General features: G+C 34.0%; 4 protein-coding genes across 5 annotated transcripts; 2 read left to right on the forward strand and 2 right to left on the reverse strand.

Moving 5' to 3' along the window:
• The first annotated feature begins 581 nt into the window (after positions 1 to 581).
• LOC124496030 (uncharacterized) lies at positions 582 to 10,271 on the forward strand. The gene is given in 6 exon segments (XM_047059486.2): positions 582 to 1,605; positions 1,658 to 2,339; positions 2,409 to 4,162; positions 4,164 to 7,754; positions 7,756 to 9,444; positions 9,512 to 10,271. Coding segments are annotated over 6 exon segments (9,309 nt in total). The 5' UTR covers positions 582 to 642; the 3' UTR covers positions 10,142 to 10,271.
• LOC124496032 (guanine nucleotide-binding protein subunit alpha-13) lies at positions 10,159 to 12,158 on the reverse strand. Its single transcript, XM_047059487.2, is given in 4 exon segments — positions 10,159 to 10,674; positions 10,676 to 10,942; positions 11,010 to 11,870; positions 12,010 to 12,158. Coding segments are annotated over 3 exon segments (1,236 nt in total). The 5' UTR covers positions 11,562 to 11,870; positions 12,010 to 12,158; the 3' UTR covers positions 10,159 to 10,257.
• Positions 12,159 to 12,276: 118 nt separating this feature from the next.
• LOC124496033 (uncharacterized) lies at positions 12,277 to 13,672 on the forward strand. Its single transcript, XM_047059488.2, has one exon. It carries the CDS (start codon positions 12,626 to 12,628, stop codon positions 13,511 to 13,513), a length of 888 nt encoding a protein of 295 aa, XP_046915444.2. The 5' UTR covers positions 12,277 to 12,625; the 3' UTR covers positions 13,514 to 13,672.
• LOC124496034 (uncharacterized) lies at positions 13,464 to 14,739 on the reverse strand. 2 transcript variants are annotated; one of them, XM_047059489.2, is made up of 2 exons: positions 14,445 to 14,739; positions 13,464 to 14,376 (listed from the first exon to the last, which is right to left on the reverse strand). In XM_047059489.2, the coding sequence occupies exons 1-2, from the start codon at positions 14,581 to 14,583 to the stop codon at positions 13,727 to 13,729; spliced, it is 789 nt and encodes a 262-aa protein (XP_046915445.1). In that variant the 5' UTR covers positions 14,584 to 14,739; the 3' UTR covers positions 13,464 to 13,726. The 2 variants fall into 2 exon arrangements, with proteins under 2 accessions (XP_046915445.1, XP_075588538.1); XM_075732423.1 differs by having other exon boundaries at positions 14,448 to 14,729.
• Positions 14,740 to 15,111: the final 372 nt, after the last annotated feature.

The following is a 15,111-nucleotide window of genomic DNA, read 5'->3' on the forward strand; positions in this document are numbered from 1 at the left end:
TCGCCATCTTGTGACCGAAAAAATTTTTTCCTAAATCATTGGTAATCGTAATCGATTCAAAATGATCTTCATAGGCTTGCCATTTTATCTCTAGACAAACACATAAAGTCATATGATTCTTTTAGAATAATAATAATTTCTCTAAATTGATCCAAATATAAATGATGATGATCATTGCAACATTATTATATCATTTATAATTCATTAATTGACCGATTATACTGATTACTTGATGAATATTTTACACAAATCACACACGCACAGAAAGACTTTTATGTTTTTCGGCTAATTAAATGGGAAAATTATCATATCAATAACAACGACCACAAAAAAAAACAATGGACAATTTTGATTTTGATGTAGTTGGCTTTTTAAAACATTTATGATTGACGCAAATGTTCACAATTATCACCTAATTATGCGAAAATCATCGTTTGTTTGTTTTTCATTTTGTTTTTTCATCATTATTTTAGAGATATCTCCATGGTTTCAAGGTCTAGGTTCGAAATGTAGATTGATCATCATCATCATCAGGTATAAATAGGGTCGACATTTTTTTTCATTTTTTCATTTAGTCCTTTTTTTCTCATTATTTGGTGTGTATGTTATTCGTGTTTATTCAAATCATCAAATGTAACAAAAATGTATTCGATTCGAATATTATTAGTGGCTGCTGTGATTACATTCGATACAATCGATATCAGTATCGAACAGTCGTGGCCTTTCTCAGACGGTGATTGTCTGGATTTTCAATCATATGAACATTTCCGATATTCACCAAATGCTCATTATAATCCTGTTTCGGGTATTGATGGCGTGGAATGCGCACGAATATGTAGTGAAAGTTCATTACCACATGCCGGTTTAATTGATCGTCGTTATTGTCTTTGTGCTTCGGATATGGAAGCTGATTCGATTCGTGTCATACCCAAAGTTACAAGTGATCTTTGTGATCAAAATGATTATTATATGCGTTATTATCGTGGGGAACCTCGTGGTGCGATTCATTCACTGAAGATACGATTACGTAAAGATATTTTTTTGGTTGAAGATGATATCTATTTTGATCTTGTATCCGATGCAACTGGCCCACTGGAATATAAAATTGACTTTGGTGACAATAGTGATTTAATTGATTGGACGCCAGCCAATACATTGCGGCATTCTTATTATCTTTCTGGAACATATGTGGTTACAGTTGAAGCAAGATTAATCACTCGACCCGATGTAATGATCAAACAAATTCGTCATATTCGTATTGAAAGTAAAGTGAATAATGATCATCTGAAAATTGAATGCCCCAAAGTTGTTGAACCAGATGATAAAGTTGATTGTAAAGTTCTCATCAAAAGCGGTACACAGATGCAAATGAAAATCGGTTATGGTGATGGTGAACAAAGTGATATGATTAATTTACCGGATGTTCCAATGAAATATATCGGTGTGAATATACCGAAAGAAAATAACAGTCAAATCATGTGGGATGAAACATTACAACAATCGGATTTGGTTGTTTTTCCCATACCCGAAGATACGCTGAGTTTACATGGTACCATTCTGGCAATCGAAGGTTATGGAGCTAAAATTGGTCATTTCGTTGTTCATGTATGTTTCTAATATTTGTTATCAAGTGAGTGTTTTTCTAAACAATTTTTAGGTATTACGAAAAATTTGTCATGATGAACAAGATTGCCTTGGATCCGTTATTTCATGTTTCGAGCCTAGCGCTCTGTGTTCGGCATCAAAAAAATGTAATGGCGATTGTCAACCATTTCATAAGAAATCCACTCAATATCAATTGATTAAAACATTCGATTTGGCCATCACAGATGGACCATTCCATCTGAAATCATTGACTTCATTTCGGCTATTATCCGATGATTTGATTGCATTCCGTATGCGTGATGCACAACTTGCATATCGTGAATATATACCTGGCTTGGATGAACCGGATTTCAAATTCACAATGACCGATGATCAAACGGCAACGATTTTTGATTCAACAAAATTCAAACGAATAGTGGATCGTAAATATTATCTACGATTAATCGTTAGTGAACCACTTACATTTACGATGCCACATGTCTATAGCCATAGTGGTCGATATCCAATCAAATTTGAATTACGTAATGAATTCGACAATGATAATAACGAAATGATAACACGCACGAATTTCGTTAGTGTACAGAGTACAATTTCAAAGATGCGTTTGACTGTTAAACCACCGAATTCGGCAGTGGGCAAAAAAGTTGATATTGTCGTACAATTAAGTAAAGGATCGAATATTCAACTTGAATGGGATTTTGGAGATGGTAATCAAACCACTGAACATATAGCAAGTATGTACCTGTTATCAATGTCTTTGTCTTTCAATTCATTTTAAATTTTTCTTCCTGCCTTTTTTCAAGTAATCAAAACAAATCGAAAATTCATACGTTCCCATTATTATCATTCACCCGGTATCTATCATATCAATATAATGGCAGCTAATCTACAAGGCAATACTTCGGCTACACATGAAATAATTGTTGAACACCCGGTATTAAAATTATGGAAAATGACCACTAATTCACCGGTACTACTACCCGATCTGGTAAATTTCACTCTCATTTATCCAGAAGAGAAAATTTTGCCAACTAATGCTACATTTTTCATGATATTCGGCGATGGTCATCGACATTTATGGCGAATACCTGAAGATAATGAAAAATGGGATGGTGAACATGAAATAACACACTTGTATGACAAATCTGGCCTTTACAATATTGATGTAGATATTTCCAACGTGGTTTCGCGATTGAAAAAACGATTTCAAGTTGAAGTGATGCGTCGTATTGTTGGGCTACGAGTGGCAACAAAAAGTATTCGATCCGATCAGATTTTTATGGATCAAGATATGATTAAATATACATCATTGAATGCGACATTGAATTTCAATATATCCATTGATACTGGTGATATTGAACATTATCTGATCAAAATGAATGATGACATCTATGCAAAAACCCCGGATAATTCAATGAATATAACATTTGAAGAAGCTGGAATTTATAATCTTACGGTTTATGGCTATAATCACATACAAAATCTATCCACACCATATAGCCAAATGATCCATGTATTTTCACCGGTGAAAGGTTTGGATGTTATCGATATCAGTAATGATACACTCGATGTCGAGACAAAATATTTTATTATTAACATTGAAAATATTGGTACAAATTCCTGTCTTTTGATCGATTATGGTGAAAGATCAAAAGCTGAAGATTTCTATACATATGGCGATTATCATCATTGTCAACTATTGTTTCCAAATCACACAAGTGTCATACACAATGATACATTGGAAGATGTGCTATATGTACAACGCAAATATTCGAAACCTAAAGATTATTTTGCGTCGGTAATATTGGCAAACACAATTTCACGTGAACAACAAAAATTCAAAGTGGTTGTCATTGAAATTGATTGTAAACCACCGATTATAAAGATTAAGAATCAGGTTACATATTGGAAATCTGCCGTACAAGTATGGCGTTCAAAACCGATTCAGCTTTATTCAAAAACATTCATCGATTGTAATGCCACATTTGAATCGAAACGTTTTTGGAACGCTTATCGTTTGGATGCAAAAACTGGTTCAACCATTTCATCGATCGATCTATCCGATTTAGATTCTTATGATAAAAGTTTTCTTTATGTTTCTGCTTTTCATATTCCACCTGGTTATTATCGATTTGAATTTGGCATCAATATGACATGTCCATATCCACATCCAGTATTACCAATGACAACTGTTAGTTCAACATATGTTCAAGTGGTGCCATCACCAATAATGGCATTATTAGTGGAAGGTGCACAATCACGTATCGTACGTGGTTGGGGTCAGATGATTAAATTTTCACCAAGAAAAAGTTCAATAGATCCAGATGATGTGAATAATAAAAATTTTGAAATCAAATGGTATTGTCGCCGGCTACCAGATGAAAGTATTAATAATCTATTGCCAGATGAAAGACAAAATTTTTCTGAACCAATTTTCGATCGTTCAAATTTGGATGAAGAATGGGGTGATGATGATGCTGGTGGATGTTTTGGACAAGGACCTGGTCGTATCAATTTAACAAACGACGAAGTGGAATGGAATACCACAGTGTTTCGAAAAGGCGGAAGAAACCTATGAAATTGTCATACAAATCATACCTGAAGATCGTGATCCGTCATGGGGTGCAATACAATTGAATATATTGAAACCGAAACCACCATCAGTTGTAGTTGAATGTCAAACAAAAGCTTTATGTTATCCTCATTATCCTATTGGGCAGAAAATCAATCCAGTTCGTGTAGGTCTTGAAGGCCGTTGTACTGAAACTTGTGATGGTGAACTAATATATCGTTGGAATGTTTATGGTGTTGATAATAGTACAGAAGTACATCTTTCACAAGCCGATAAATATGTTGTCGGTATTGATGAACCAAAAATGGCACTGGGCATAGCCTTTTTTCAAGAATATTATCCTCGATTCAAAGATTTCTTTGTTCGTTTAAGCATCATGAATGAACGCCGCTTAAAAGGTGAATCTGATATATTTCTGCATATCAATCAACCACCAGAAGGTGGTGAATGTCAATTGAAATATACAAAAACACGTGCATTATTGGATCGTATTATAGCACGATGTTCAATGTGGATAGATCCAGAAGATCGACCTATTGACTATTATGGATTCTGGATTCGTAATGTACATGATGGTGTCGTCAGTTATCTAATGTACGGTCCAGATAGGCGTGTTCAATTAATATTACCATATGGTAATTTCACTATCGGTGTTGATATTCGTGATAAAGAAGGTGCATTGACCAAAGTTGAAATGGCAAACATAACAACAACATTACCGACCATTGAAGAATATGATAAATTCATGAATTCCAAAACATTGGAAAAAACCGATGCATCAGGTGATCAAGCATCAATGAATATGATGGCACAAGCATTATCATCCTTATTAAATATTAATTTTGGACAACAAAAAAAATTAAATTCAACCTCAACAACGACGACGACAACCACAACGACAACGACAACCACAACAACAGCGTCATATGATTATATTGATGAAAATGATAGTGAACGTGAAGCACAAACAAAAGCGAAAATTGTCAAATCAATCAGTACAATGATGAATGCAGATACATTGTTTAGTTTGGAACAAATTGGCAGTGCTCTCACTGCATTGGCCGGCAAAGGAAAAGGTGTCGATAATGATGCTAAAGAGATGATCATTCATCTGTTGAATAAAACCATATCGATTGCTTCAGATATTCAAGTTGAATCACCACAACAATTATTGGATTTCTGTCGATTTGCTGTCGGTACAATGGGCGGTATTGTGAATCGAATGTCTGAACAAATCGTTTCCGGCGTTGTATTGCCTACCGATAGATCAAAAGGATGGAATCTTGATTATAGTGTGGAAGTACCTGATGTTGATGATGAACCAGATTATATAATGGATGCACAAACCTCGGTGGAAGATGCGTTGAAAAAAGCTGTAATTCGTGCTGAACGCCAAATTGCGGAATTACAAATTCGTCAGATGATTGAGCTGACAATCAATTTGGTGTTGTCAATATTGAAAAATATTGTTGTCGGTGAAGAACCGATTCAATTTGTTGCACCAAGTGGACTAGTTCTCACTATTGCTATGTATCCGAAAGGATCGATATCGAATAAAGTGATCAAACATGAAGATTCAACATATATTTTCCCACATGTTTGTGATATATTAACTGGACAAAATTGTTTTGGAAATGAAACACTGGGTATTCTTGCTGTATCATGGCCATCAATACTTGAATCATATGGTAATAGTGTTGATTTGTTGTCTGAAGATACGAAAACATTACAATTATTGGTAATAAATGAAACATTGGACATATTGAATGTTCATAATACAACCGAACCGTTTAGTATAATTGTGCCAAGAAAATCAGCACAGCAATTGGATACAGAAGAAACTGATCTATCATATGTGGTACCAAAATTGAAATTCTATGAATCAATGGTATATCATCAGGTAATGGTGGAAAAAGCTGATTCAGCCATGAGTATTGAAATTCGACCAACAAATCCTGATTCAGATCTATTGCTCTATGTGAAATATCGGGAGAAACCATTGTTTGATTATTGGGATCTTATCATACCGATAAAAATGGCTAAAAAATCAAAAGATGGTTCATACAACGTATTCCTATCCAATCAGGTTATACGCAATCGTACGGGATTCTTCTACGTTGGTGTCGTCGAGATTGATCGCGTCAAAGTTGGCCAATCAAGTGAATCATATATACTGGATGAAGTATTGGTTATTGATCAACAACAACAATCGGATCGAAATTATAGCATCACCAATTATACATTACCTGGTGCATTACGTGAATATAGTACGAATTATTCGATGAAAATCTTCACATCTGGTTGTTATTTTTTCGATTATCATCGTAAAATATGGACAGCTGAAGGTTGTACAGTAGAATCGGCAAATTATGCAATGACACATTGCCGTTGTAATCATTTGACATCATTTGGTTCAGGATTTTTCGTCATGCCAAATTCGATTGATTTCTCCTATGTATTTGCAAACGCTGGTTTCTCCGATAATGTTACCATTTATATGACAATTGCCATAACATTGACTATTTATGCTATCCTATTGACATGGGCCAGGAAAAATGATGATGAAGACCTAATGAAACTTGGATCGACACCATTGCCAGATAATAATTCAATGGCAAAATATCTATATGAAGTTATTGTCTACACTGGTGATAAAGATGAAGCAGCAACCGATTCAAAGATTCAATTCATACTGTCTGGTGAAGATGAAGAAACCGGTGTACGTACATTGGTCGATCCATTTCGTAAAGCATTCCAGAAAGGTGAAACAAATTCATTTGTAATGGCCACAACGAAACGTTTGGGCCGATTGAATTATATTCGTATTTGGCATGATAATAGTGGTGAAGGAAAATTCAAATCCTGGTTCCTGAGTTTTATTGTCGTTAAAGATATTCAAACCGGTGAAAAATATGAATTTATCTGCAATAAATGGCTAGCTGTTGAGAAAGATGACGGTTCTATTGATCGATTGCTTCCGGTTGCGAGTCAAGAAGAAGCCACACAATTCACACATTTATTCCATCAGACAACACAGAAAAATCTAGCTGATGGACATTTATGGTTTTCAATTTTTATGCGTCCACCACGTAGCCGTTTCACTCGGGTACAACGTGTTTCTTGTTGTATGGCTTTACTTTATCTATCCATGCTGGTCAATGCAATGTGGTATCAACGCGTTCCGTCGAAACCAACTGGATCATCCATTGAAGTTGGTCCATTTTCACTTTCACCCGAACAAATTGGTGTTGGTTTCTTGTCTAATTTGATTGTATTTCCTGTGACATTCTTGATCATCATTTGTTTCCGCAAAGCTCGTCTACGTCGATTGCGTCCATCACGTATTACGGAAGCATTGAAAAAACAAAAAATTTATATTGAACAGATGAAAACAAAAACATCATCATTGGATCAATCATCAATGAATAAAGCGAAAGGTGAAGATTATACCAATTTGAATCAGAATCAGCAGCAGCAGCAGCAACAACAACAACAACAACAAAGAAGAATCATTCGAAAAGAATCGAAACGATTTACATTGCCATTCTATTTTCGTTATGTGGGTTGGTCATTATGTTTTCCTATCAATTGGTGTATCAATATTTTTTCTATGGGCATATGGAATACAATTTGGTGATGAAAAAACAAGAAAATGGATTACATCATTGATAATTTCATTTTTTGCATCCATACTGGTTACACAACCAATCAAAGTATTTCTTACGGCATTAATATTGGCAACACTGTTCAAATCACCAGAAGTTGACATTGATGACAGTGAAGAAGATGAAGATGATATCGATCTGTCATTATTGGAAGCCACCAATAATAATGGACAATGGTTGCGACATTCCGATAATTATTCGCATCGATCACAAATGTATCGATCACCGAATGCAACATTGTTATCAAGGATGAAAGCTCAACGATTGAAAGAGATTAAAATCATATTGATCTTGAAAGATATATTCTCTTATCTTTGTTTCTTGTGGATATTGACCGTTATTGGCTATGCTAATCGTGATCCATCAGCATATCTGATGAAAGAAACATTAGTTAAAACAGTTATCGAGGATTCGATCAATAAGATTAATTTTATGAATATTCGTACGGCTGATGATATGTGGAATTGGGTGGACAATACATTGATTACCAATCTATTGATTGGTCAATGGTATAATGGTTATAAACCACTTGGCTTACGTGGTTTCATGAATGATCGTGTTAATCGCATGATGGGCTATGGCATTCTACGACAAATACGTATTAAACCGAATACATGCGAACCGGAAATCTATCTCCGTCATGTAATTGATCGTTGTCGTGCATATTCCAGTGTCATACATGAAGATCAGATGAGCTATCTACCAGGATGGCAACAACCATCCGAATGGTCATATGTTAATGAATCGATACCACGAAGTAAATCAGGTCTACTTAATCCATCGAAAAGTCTTAAAGATGAATGGAATTATCGTACATCAAGTGAATTGGATGGTTTTTCTTTTCTTGGTAAACTAGATATCTATAGCGGTAGTGGTTATGTGATACCATTGAAAGGATCACGTGATGAATTAAAAGCACGAATTGGACACTTACTAGCACAGAATTGGATCGATGAACGTACAAGAGCATTGATTGCTGAATTTTCTGTCTACAATGCACAGGCTAACTTGTTTGGTATCGTAACTTGTGTTTCAGAATTTCAACCTGGTGGTGGTATCATTCCAACATATCGTATCGATGTGGTTCGATTGATGCGTCATCATCAAGGATCAGGAATGTTTGTCATTTTGTGTGAAATAATCTATTTGATTTTCATCATTTATTTCACTGTACGTGAATTGAAATTCTGGCGTCAACAAGGTTCAGCTTATCTCCGTAGCTATTGGAATTGGGCCGAGATATTCATCATAATCATGTCATATGTGGCCATCGGCCTATACATTTATCGTATCATATTGACCAATCAAATTTTATCGATATTTCATCAAAGTCATGGAAATGGCTATGTTAAACTGCAATATGTTAGCTTGGTTGATGAACTATTTGGTTACATTTTGGCATTCATCGTTTTTGTTGCTATACTGAAATTTATAAAATTGTTGCGATTCAACAAACGTATGGGAATCTTGTATGCAACATTGGCACAATGTTCAAAAGATTTGAAATCATTTTCCATTGTATTCTGTACGGTATTCTTTGCATTCGTGCAAATGTTTTACGTTCTGTTCGGAGTAACCATGAAAGAATATTCATCATTTATTGTAAGTTTCCCTTTCGATCTATTGATTATTTCACTAAAATACTTTTCATTTTTTTTTATATTTGCAGAATGCAGCCGAAACCACATTCGGTATGGTGACTGGTAAATTCAATTTCGAATCCATGGTAATTGCATCACCATTATTGGGACCATTAGTATTTTTCATATTCGTTCTTTGCACGAGTATCATTTTGGTCAACATTTTCCTCACGTTAATTATTAGCGCATTTGAAACAGTCAAAAGAGATGTTATGAAACAGGATAATGAATACGAAATTATTGATTTTATGATGAAAAAATTCAAAAGTATGCTTGGTCTTTATTCATTTTCATCGGATTTATTTGAAGAACAAATGGATGAAAAAGAACGACAAATGAAATTGATCGAAGAACGTATCGAATCATTACCGGGCAAATTTCAACAACTTAAACAACATCTCTTGGCTAACGGTAACAACAAAGATGACGATCATAAACACAAAGAAACAACAAAGAAACAAAATGAACCAATCGTATTGGATGTACGTGGATTAGATAATCGTCATCGATTATCACGGAAAAATGTTCGATTGTTACACCATATGAGTAGTAATGATTCGATGAATCGATCATCAAAACGAAATCAAAGAAAATTCGCTGAACAAACTAGTGGCATACAAAAAGTTTCATTCCTTGATTGGAACGAAGTTGAGGATTAAGAATGTGTACATGAAAATCAAAAATCAAAAATTATTTTATTATAACCAAAAATAATTTGTAGAAGTAGTGAAACATGAAAATCAAAATTCAAATCGATCAACATAAAATAAAATTATTATTGTAGATTAATGATCGATTTGATATTCTCGTGTAATACGGTTTCTCGCACATCATTGAATACACGTTTAATGTTTTCCGTGTCGACAGCCGTTGTGAAATGCGTATATAATGGTCGATATGATCGTCGTTGTTCGAAAAGTGTTTGAAGAAATTGTTGCACCTGTTGAAGGTTGAATGGATCACCACTGTATTGGGGATATAATTCATTCAATAATTGCGGCCGATGATAATTGTAAAGAATATTGTCCATTGTTGTTATGGACCGTTTTATTTTTTTTGTTTGTTTAAGTTTTTCAGCTAGAAGATCAGTTTTATTCAAAAACAATATGATTGATGCATGATGAAAGTAATCTGAATTTATGATCAATTCAAATACAGCTAATGTTTCATCCAAACGATTTACCGAAGTATCCTTCAACAAGATATTGATCATATTCAATCGATGATACAATGAATAGTATCGATGTGAGCATATTATCAAAACATTGAAGCCATTTTTTTCGCTGTTTACGTTGACCACCAACATCGATAAAATGAAATGCGACACTTTTATAATCGACTGTATATTCAAGTACAGTACGTGTTGGCACACGTGCATGTAACAAATCTTGATTATTCGGCACATAAGTATGTGATGAGATCCTTTTTAGATTACGAAATAGATATGGTAGACCATCGCTCTATGATTTGTTTTGGATTAATTAATCAATTCACTCATTTTATACACTATAAACTGTAGACACTTACCAATTGATATTCATTCCGTTTCTGAAATGTTGTCTGAATACCATCGTCATTCCAAATTAGATCGATTAATGCCGTATAACGGGAAAAATATTCAAAAGTAATCAAATTATTTGTTTCGGCACGAAATACTAGATCAGCTTTCGATTGTATATCGGCCGTTTTATCCGACCATGGTATCGATAATTTGGCTCTTGCATCAATCAATACTTTAATACCTTTAAGTATATTGAAGTAGATTACATGTCGTAACTCTTCCAGTTGTTGTCCTTCACCCAAATTTTGGCCGTGTATTATTTTCATCTGTTTCAGTACGGTACTTTTGCCAGATTCACCAGTTCCTAATAAAAGTATTCGTATCTGTCGTTTGAGACGATGTTTTTCTTGTTTCAACCATTTTTCGATGCGACGATTTTCTTTCATTTCATCACAATAATCAGAATGGTCATCATCACTATCATCACCATCGTCATTATTGTTGTTGTTATAATCACCAATACAGGATTTATAACAACGACGATATTTTCGTCGACAACATCTTGGTATGATCATCATTTGTTTGAGTGATGAAATCAAACAAAAAAATTCAAATCTTCCGGATTGATTGACAGTGCAAACACTGGTAGCCAATTAACACACACACACACATTATTGTGATTATCATCATCATTAAAAGATCACGGATGAATCAAATCCATAGAGCCATTTTTTGATAAATTTTTCTCTCTTTTTCTGATTTAATATCATTTTGCCAGAAAAAATAGATTTGATTGACGGCAATCAAAATGAAATGATAAATAAAAAATTTTTGTCGCTCAATGATGATGATGATTTGTATGAGCGATAGTGATAATCAGGATGACACTGTGATTGCATTTAAACCAAAACACATCCAACAGCAACAACAACAACAAGTTGATTTTAAATATAATGGATGGATGGAGAAAACAAAACAAATTATCATATAGAATTGACACGTTTTATTATCTTAGTTTCAACCAACCTGTTTTTTCTGTTTTTAGGTCTGTGGTAATGTTTACCACTATCAAATTTAACTTTGGATTTCAAACTTGTCAATCAGACATCAATATTTTGTGTTTGTTTTCTGATTAGATTATCAAAAAATCAATGATGTTGACATTTTAGTGATGATATGTTTATTATATAGTTGATTCTTCTGTCTCGGATGATTTTATATAAAAAGCAAAAAAGTTTAATCAAAAAAGATGAACAGAAAACAAACAAACAAACAAACCAAATAACCCAAAAAGTCCATTCAATGAATCAATGAATAATTAAAAACGATTGAATAATGTTTTTGTTTTTGTTTACAACTAATAGGATTAATCACGCAATTTTTACAATAAGAACACAAACACAAACACATTGGAGATAATGAATGCAATGGAAAATATTTGCTGCATATATCGAGGTCGAGGTTCAGTAACATTTTCTTTTCTTCTTGTTTATTCCATGCCATTTTAATCATAATTAACGTTATTATTCGTGAAAGAATCACGGTTTGTAAGATTTGTTATCCAGGCACGCCCAAGCATTAAACACTGTTGTTGTTGTTGGAAAAAATTGGAATTCATTCGAATTCGAACGTTTGACCATCGATGGTCAAGAAATATCATATCGATTTCTCTTTTTCATTCATTGCTAAAACAACAACCACAACAAAGACAAAGACAATGATCGATACATTTGAACATCGATTGTTTCGATTATCATCGATAAAACATACTTTATTAGTGGTTTATCTAGTGTTTATTATGATTTTAGTCATTTCGATTATAACATCTGTTGTATTGCATGGTATCAATCCAATTATGTTCTTATTGACTGTATTCGATCTAAATTCGGTCATACAATTGAGTAAAACATTGATAAATCCACCAACAAGTCATCCGGTGGCCCGTGATAATGTAACGATAACGGAAGTAGCCTATATTGTCATCAATCGACCATCCGGCGAATTTATATTTGCAGCACTGATATTATACATAACAGCAATATTTAATCAACTGATTGCAATCGTTTCGATCATACGTCGTCATTTATGCGTATTGGTTTTCACATTGATCACAAATGTGTTGATATTTTGTATTTCGGTCAACTTTGTAAAAACAAATTTGTTTTTATTGTTGATGGTTGTTATATTGTTGACAATTTTATATACGATCATGTTGAAACAGATCAAAACAGCAGTAGGTCACCATCCTCATCATCCACATCATCACAATCAAAATCATTATTCAGCAATTAGCCATAATCAAAATGCACAACATCAACATCAAAGAAGATCGCCATCATCAACACTGAATCAAAATTATTCTGGCGGAATAAACCCAGTTGATTCAAGTCCAGTATATCAAAGTCATCATCATCATCATCATACACAATCACCACAGACACCATTAACCACCACCACCACCACCGCTACAGATCCAAAAATATTGGCACCAATCATTTATTGTCCACATTATTCTGAAAGTGTTTGTTAAGCAAAAAAGAAAACAATAATTGATTGTATTGAATTTTTATTCGATTTTTATGATCATTGTAGCTAAATATATTAAAAAAGATGTTGCAATTTGGAAACTTATTGGAGATGTTGGCCACAAAGTGTTGGTTTTGTTGAAAAATTTAAATTTCGATTATAACCCAGAAAAAGAAAACCCAATGATTAAATGGAGTCATGATTGTGATGATTGTTTCTAATGGTCACCGAATCCATCGCCAGCACTTTCTACATTAGGAGCATCTATATTTTTTGGCTGTTTTTTCTTTTTCTTGCTCACCGGTTTTGCTGTCGTCGGTGATGTTTGTGTGTTGGAATTCTTTTTCTTCTTTTTGCCATTAGCATCACGTTTAGTTCTGCTAGTTTCATCATCGGCGACTTCCTCTTCTTTCTCATTTTCTGCTGGTTTTTTCAAACTTTTCAGAATCGATTTTCGATTCGAACGTCTTTTCTGGATTCTATCTCGGAGCGAACTAATTCTGGTTTTCGCAACTTCATCCATCTGTTTTAATGCTGCATTCAATTTATTCAACTTATTGGTCGATTCTTTCTTTTCATCAGCCGTTTTAGCTTCGGCTGCTTTTTCTTTTTCCACTTCAATTTCATCTTCTAGGTCTTCACGACGTCTTCGTGCTTCGGTCTGCAGATAACGTAGTGCTTTACGAAATTCCGATGCACGTTCATCGTGGCCATTACGTGTTTTGGCTAATGTATCCTGAAAATTATCATAAATATTTGTTGATTGTTCCAATAATGCCTCGGATGCTCCCAACATTCGCATTTGCATATCACGGAATACGCTTTTGAGACCAACATCCTCGACAAACGAACCAAACACATCCATCACTATGGCACGAATGTAGAAAAAAGAAATTTTGAAATTTTAAAAAAATTTTAAAGTCAAGTCAACATACCACCACCACCTGTATGATGATCGTCATCACTATCGGCATCACGACTACGTCGATTTAGAAACATATCGCGTAGAATTGAACATTCAGAAACGGAAATCATGAGTGCGATAATAATCGCACTGGAATTTGTCAATTTCATGATTGTTGAGAAATGAGAGAAAAAATTCTCGAACAAACTTCTCACTACTTTTTTGATTCAATAATGATGAAGATGATGAAATCAATCAAACGAAATCATGAATGTAGAAGAATGATCAACAAATTGCAATCGACATATAAATTTATAATGACAAAAATATCAGCATCGATCATGATGGCCAGACGTTAACAAGTTTCGAATGTAAAACCGGATTTTTTTGTTTTGGCCATCCTTTTAATGAAATTTTCCCTTTCGATAGGATTGTGTGCCATTTTTTTTTCATTATCATTATCATCGATGTGATCGCATACGTCGTTGGAAATTGTTTTTTTCTTTCTATGGCTGCTGTTGCTGGTGGTCGTGGTCGTCGAACATTTTCCCAATATATAAGTTCACAAGTAGGCAGACACTTTTGATTATCGAAATTTTTCACTTTCCTTGTTCATTATCATCATCATTGATAACCAATTTATTAATAGATTGATTGATTGATATACCTCCAACAAAAAAAAGAGTTGAGTTTTTTTT

The sequence above is a fragment of the Dermatophagoides farinae genome, chromosome 7, assembly GCF_024713945.1.
Source record: "Dermatophagoides farinae isolate YC_2012a chromosome 7, ASM2471394v1, whole genome shotgun sequence".
NCBI classification, from domain to species: Eukaryota; Metazoa; Arthropoda; class Arachnida; order Sarcoptiformes; family Pyroglyphidae; genus Dermatophagoides; species Dermatophagoides farinae.

Bases quoted from the DNA above. Each gene is read 5' to 3' on its own strand.
- LOC124496033 (XM_047059488.2), top strand. From the start codon at position 12,626: ATGGTCAAGAAATATCATATCGATTTCTCTTTTTCATTCATTGCTAAA.
- LOC124496034 (XM_047059489.2), bottom strand. From the start codon at position 14,583: ATGAAATTGACAAATTCCAGTGCGATTATTATCGCACTCATGATTTCC. The intron at 14,377-14,444 runs GTATGTTGACTT...TTCGTGCCATAG, and splicing joins TCATCATACAGGTGGTGGTG to TGATGGATGTGTTTGGTTCG.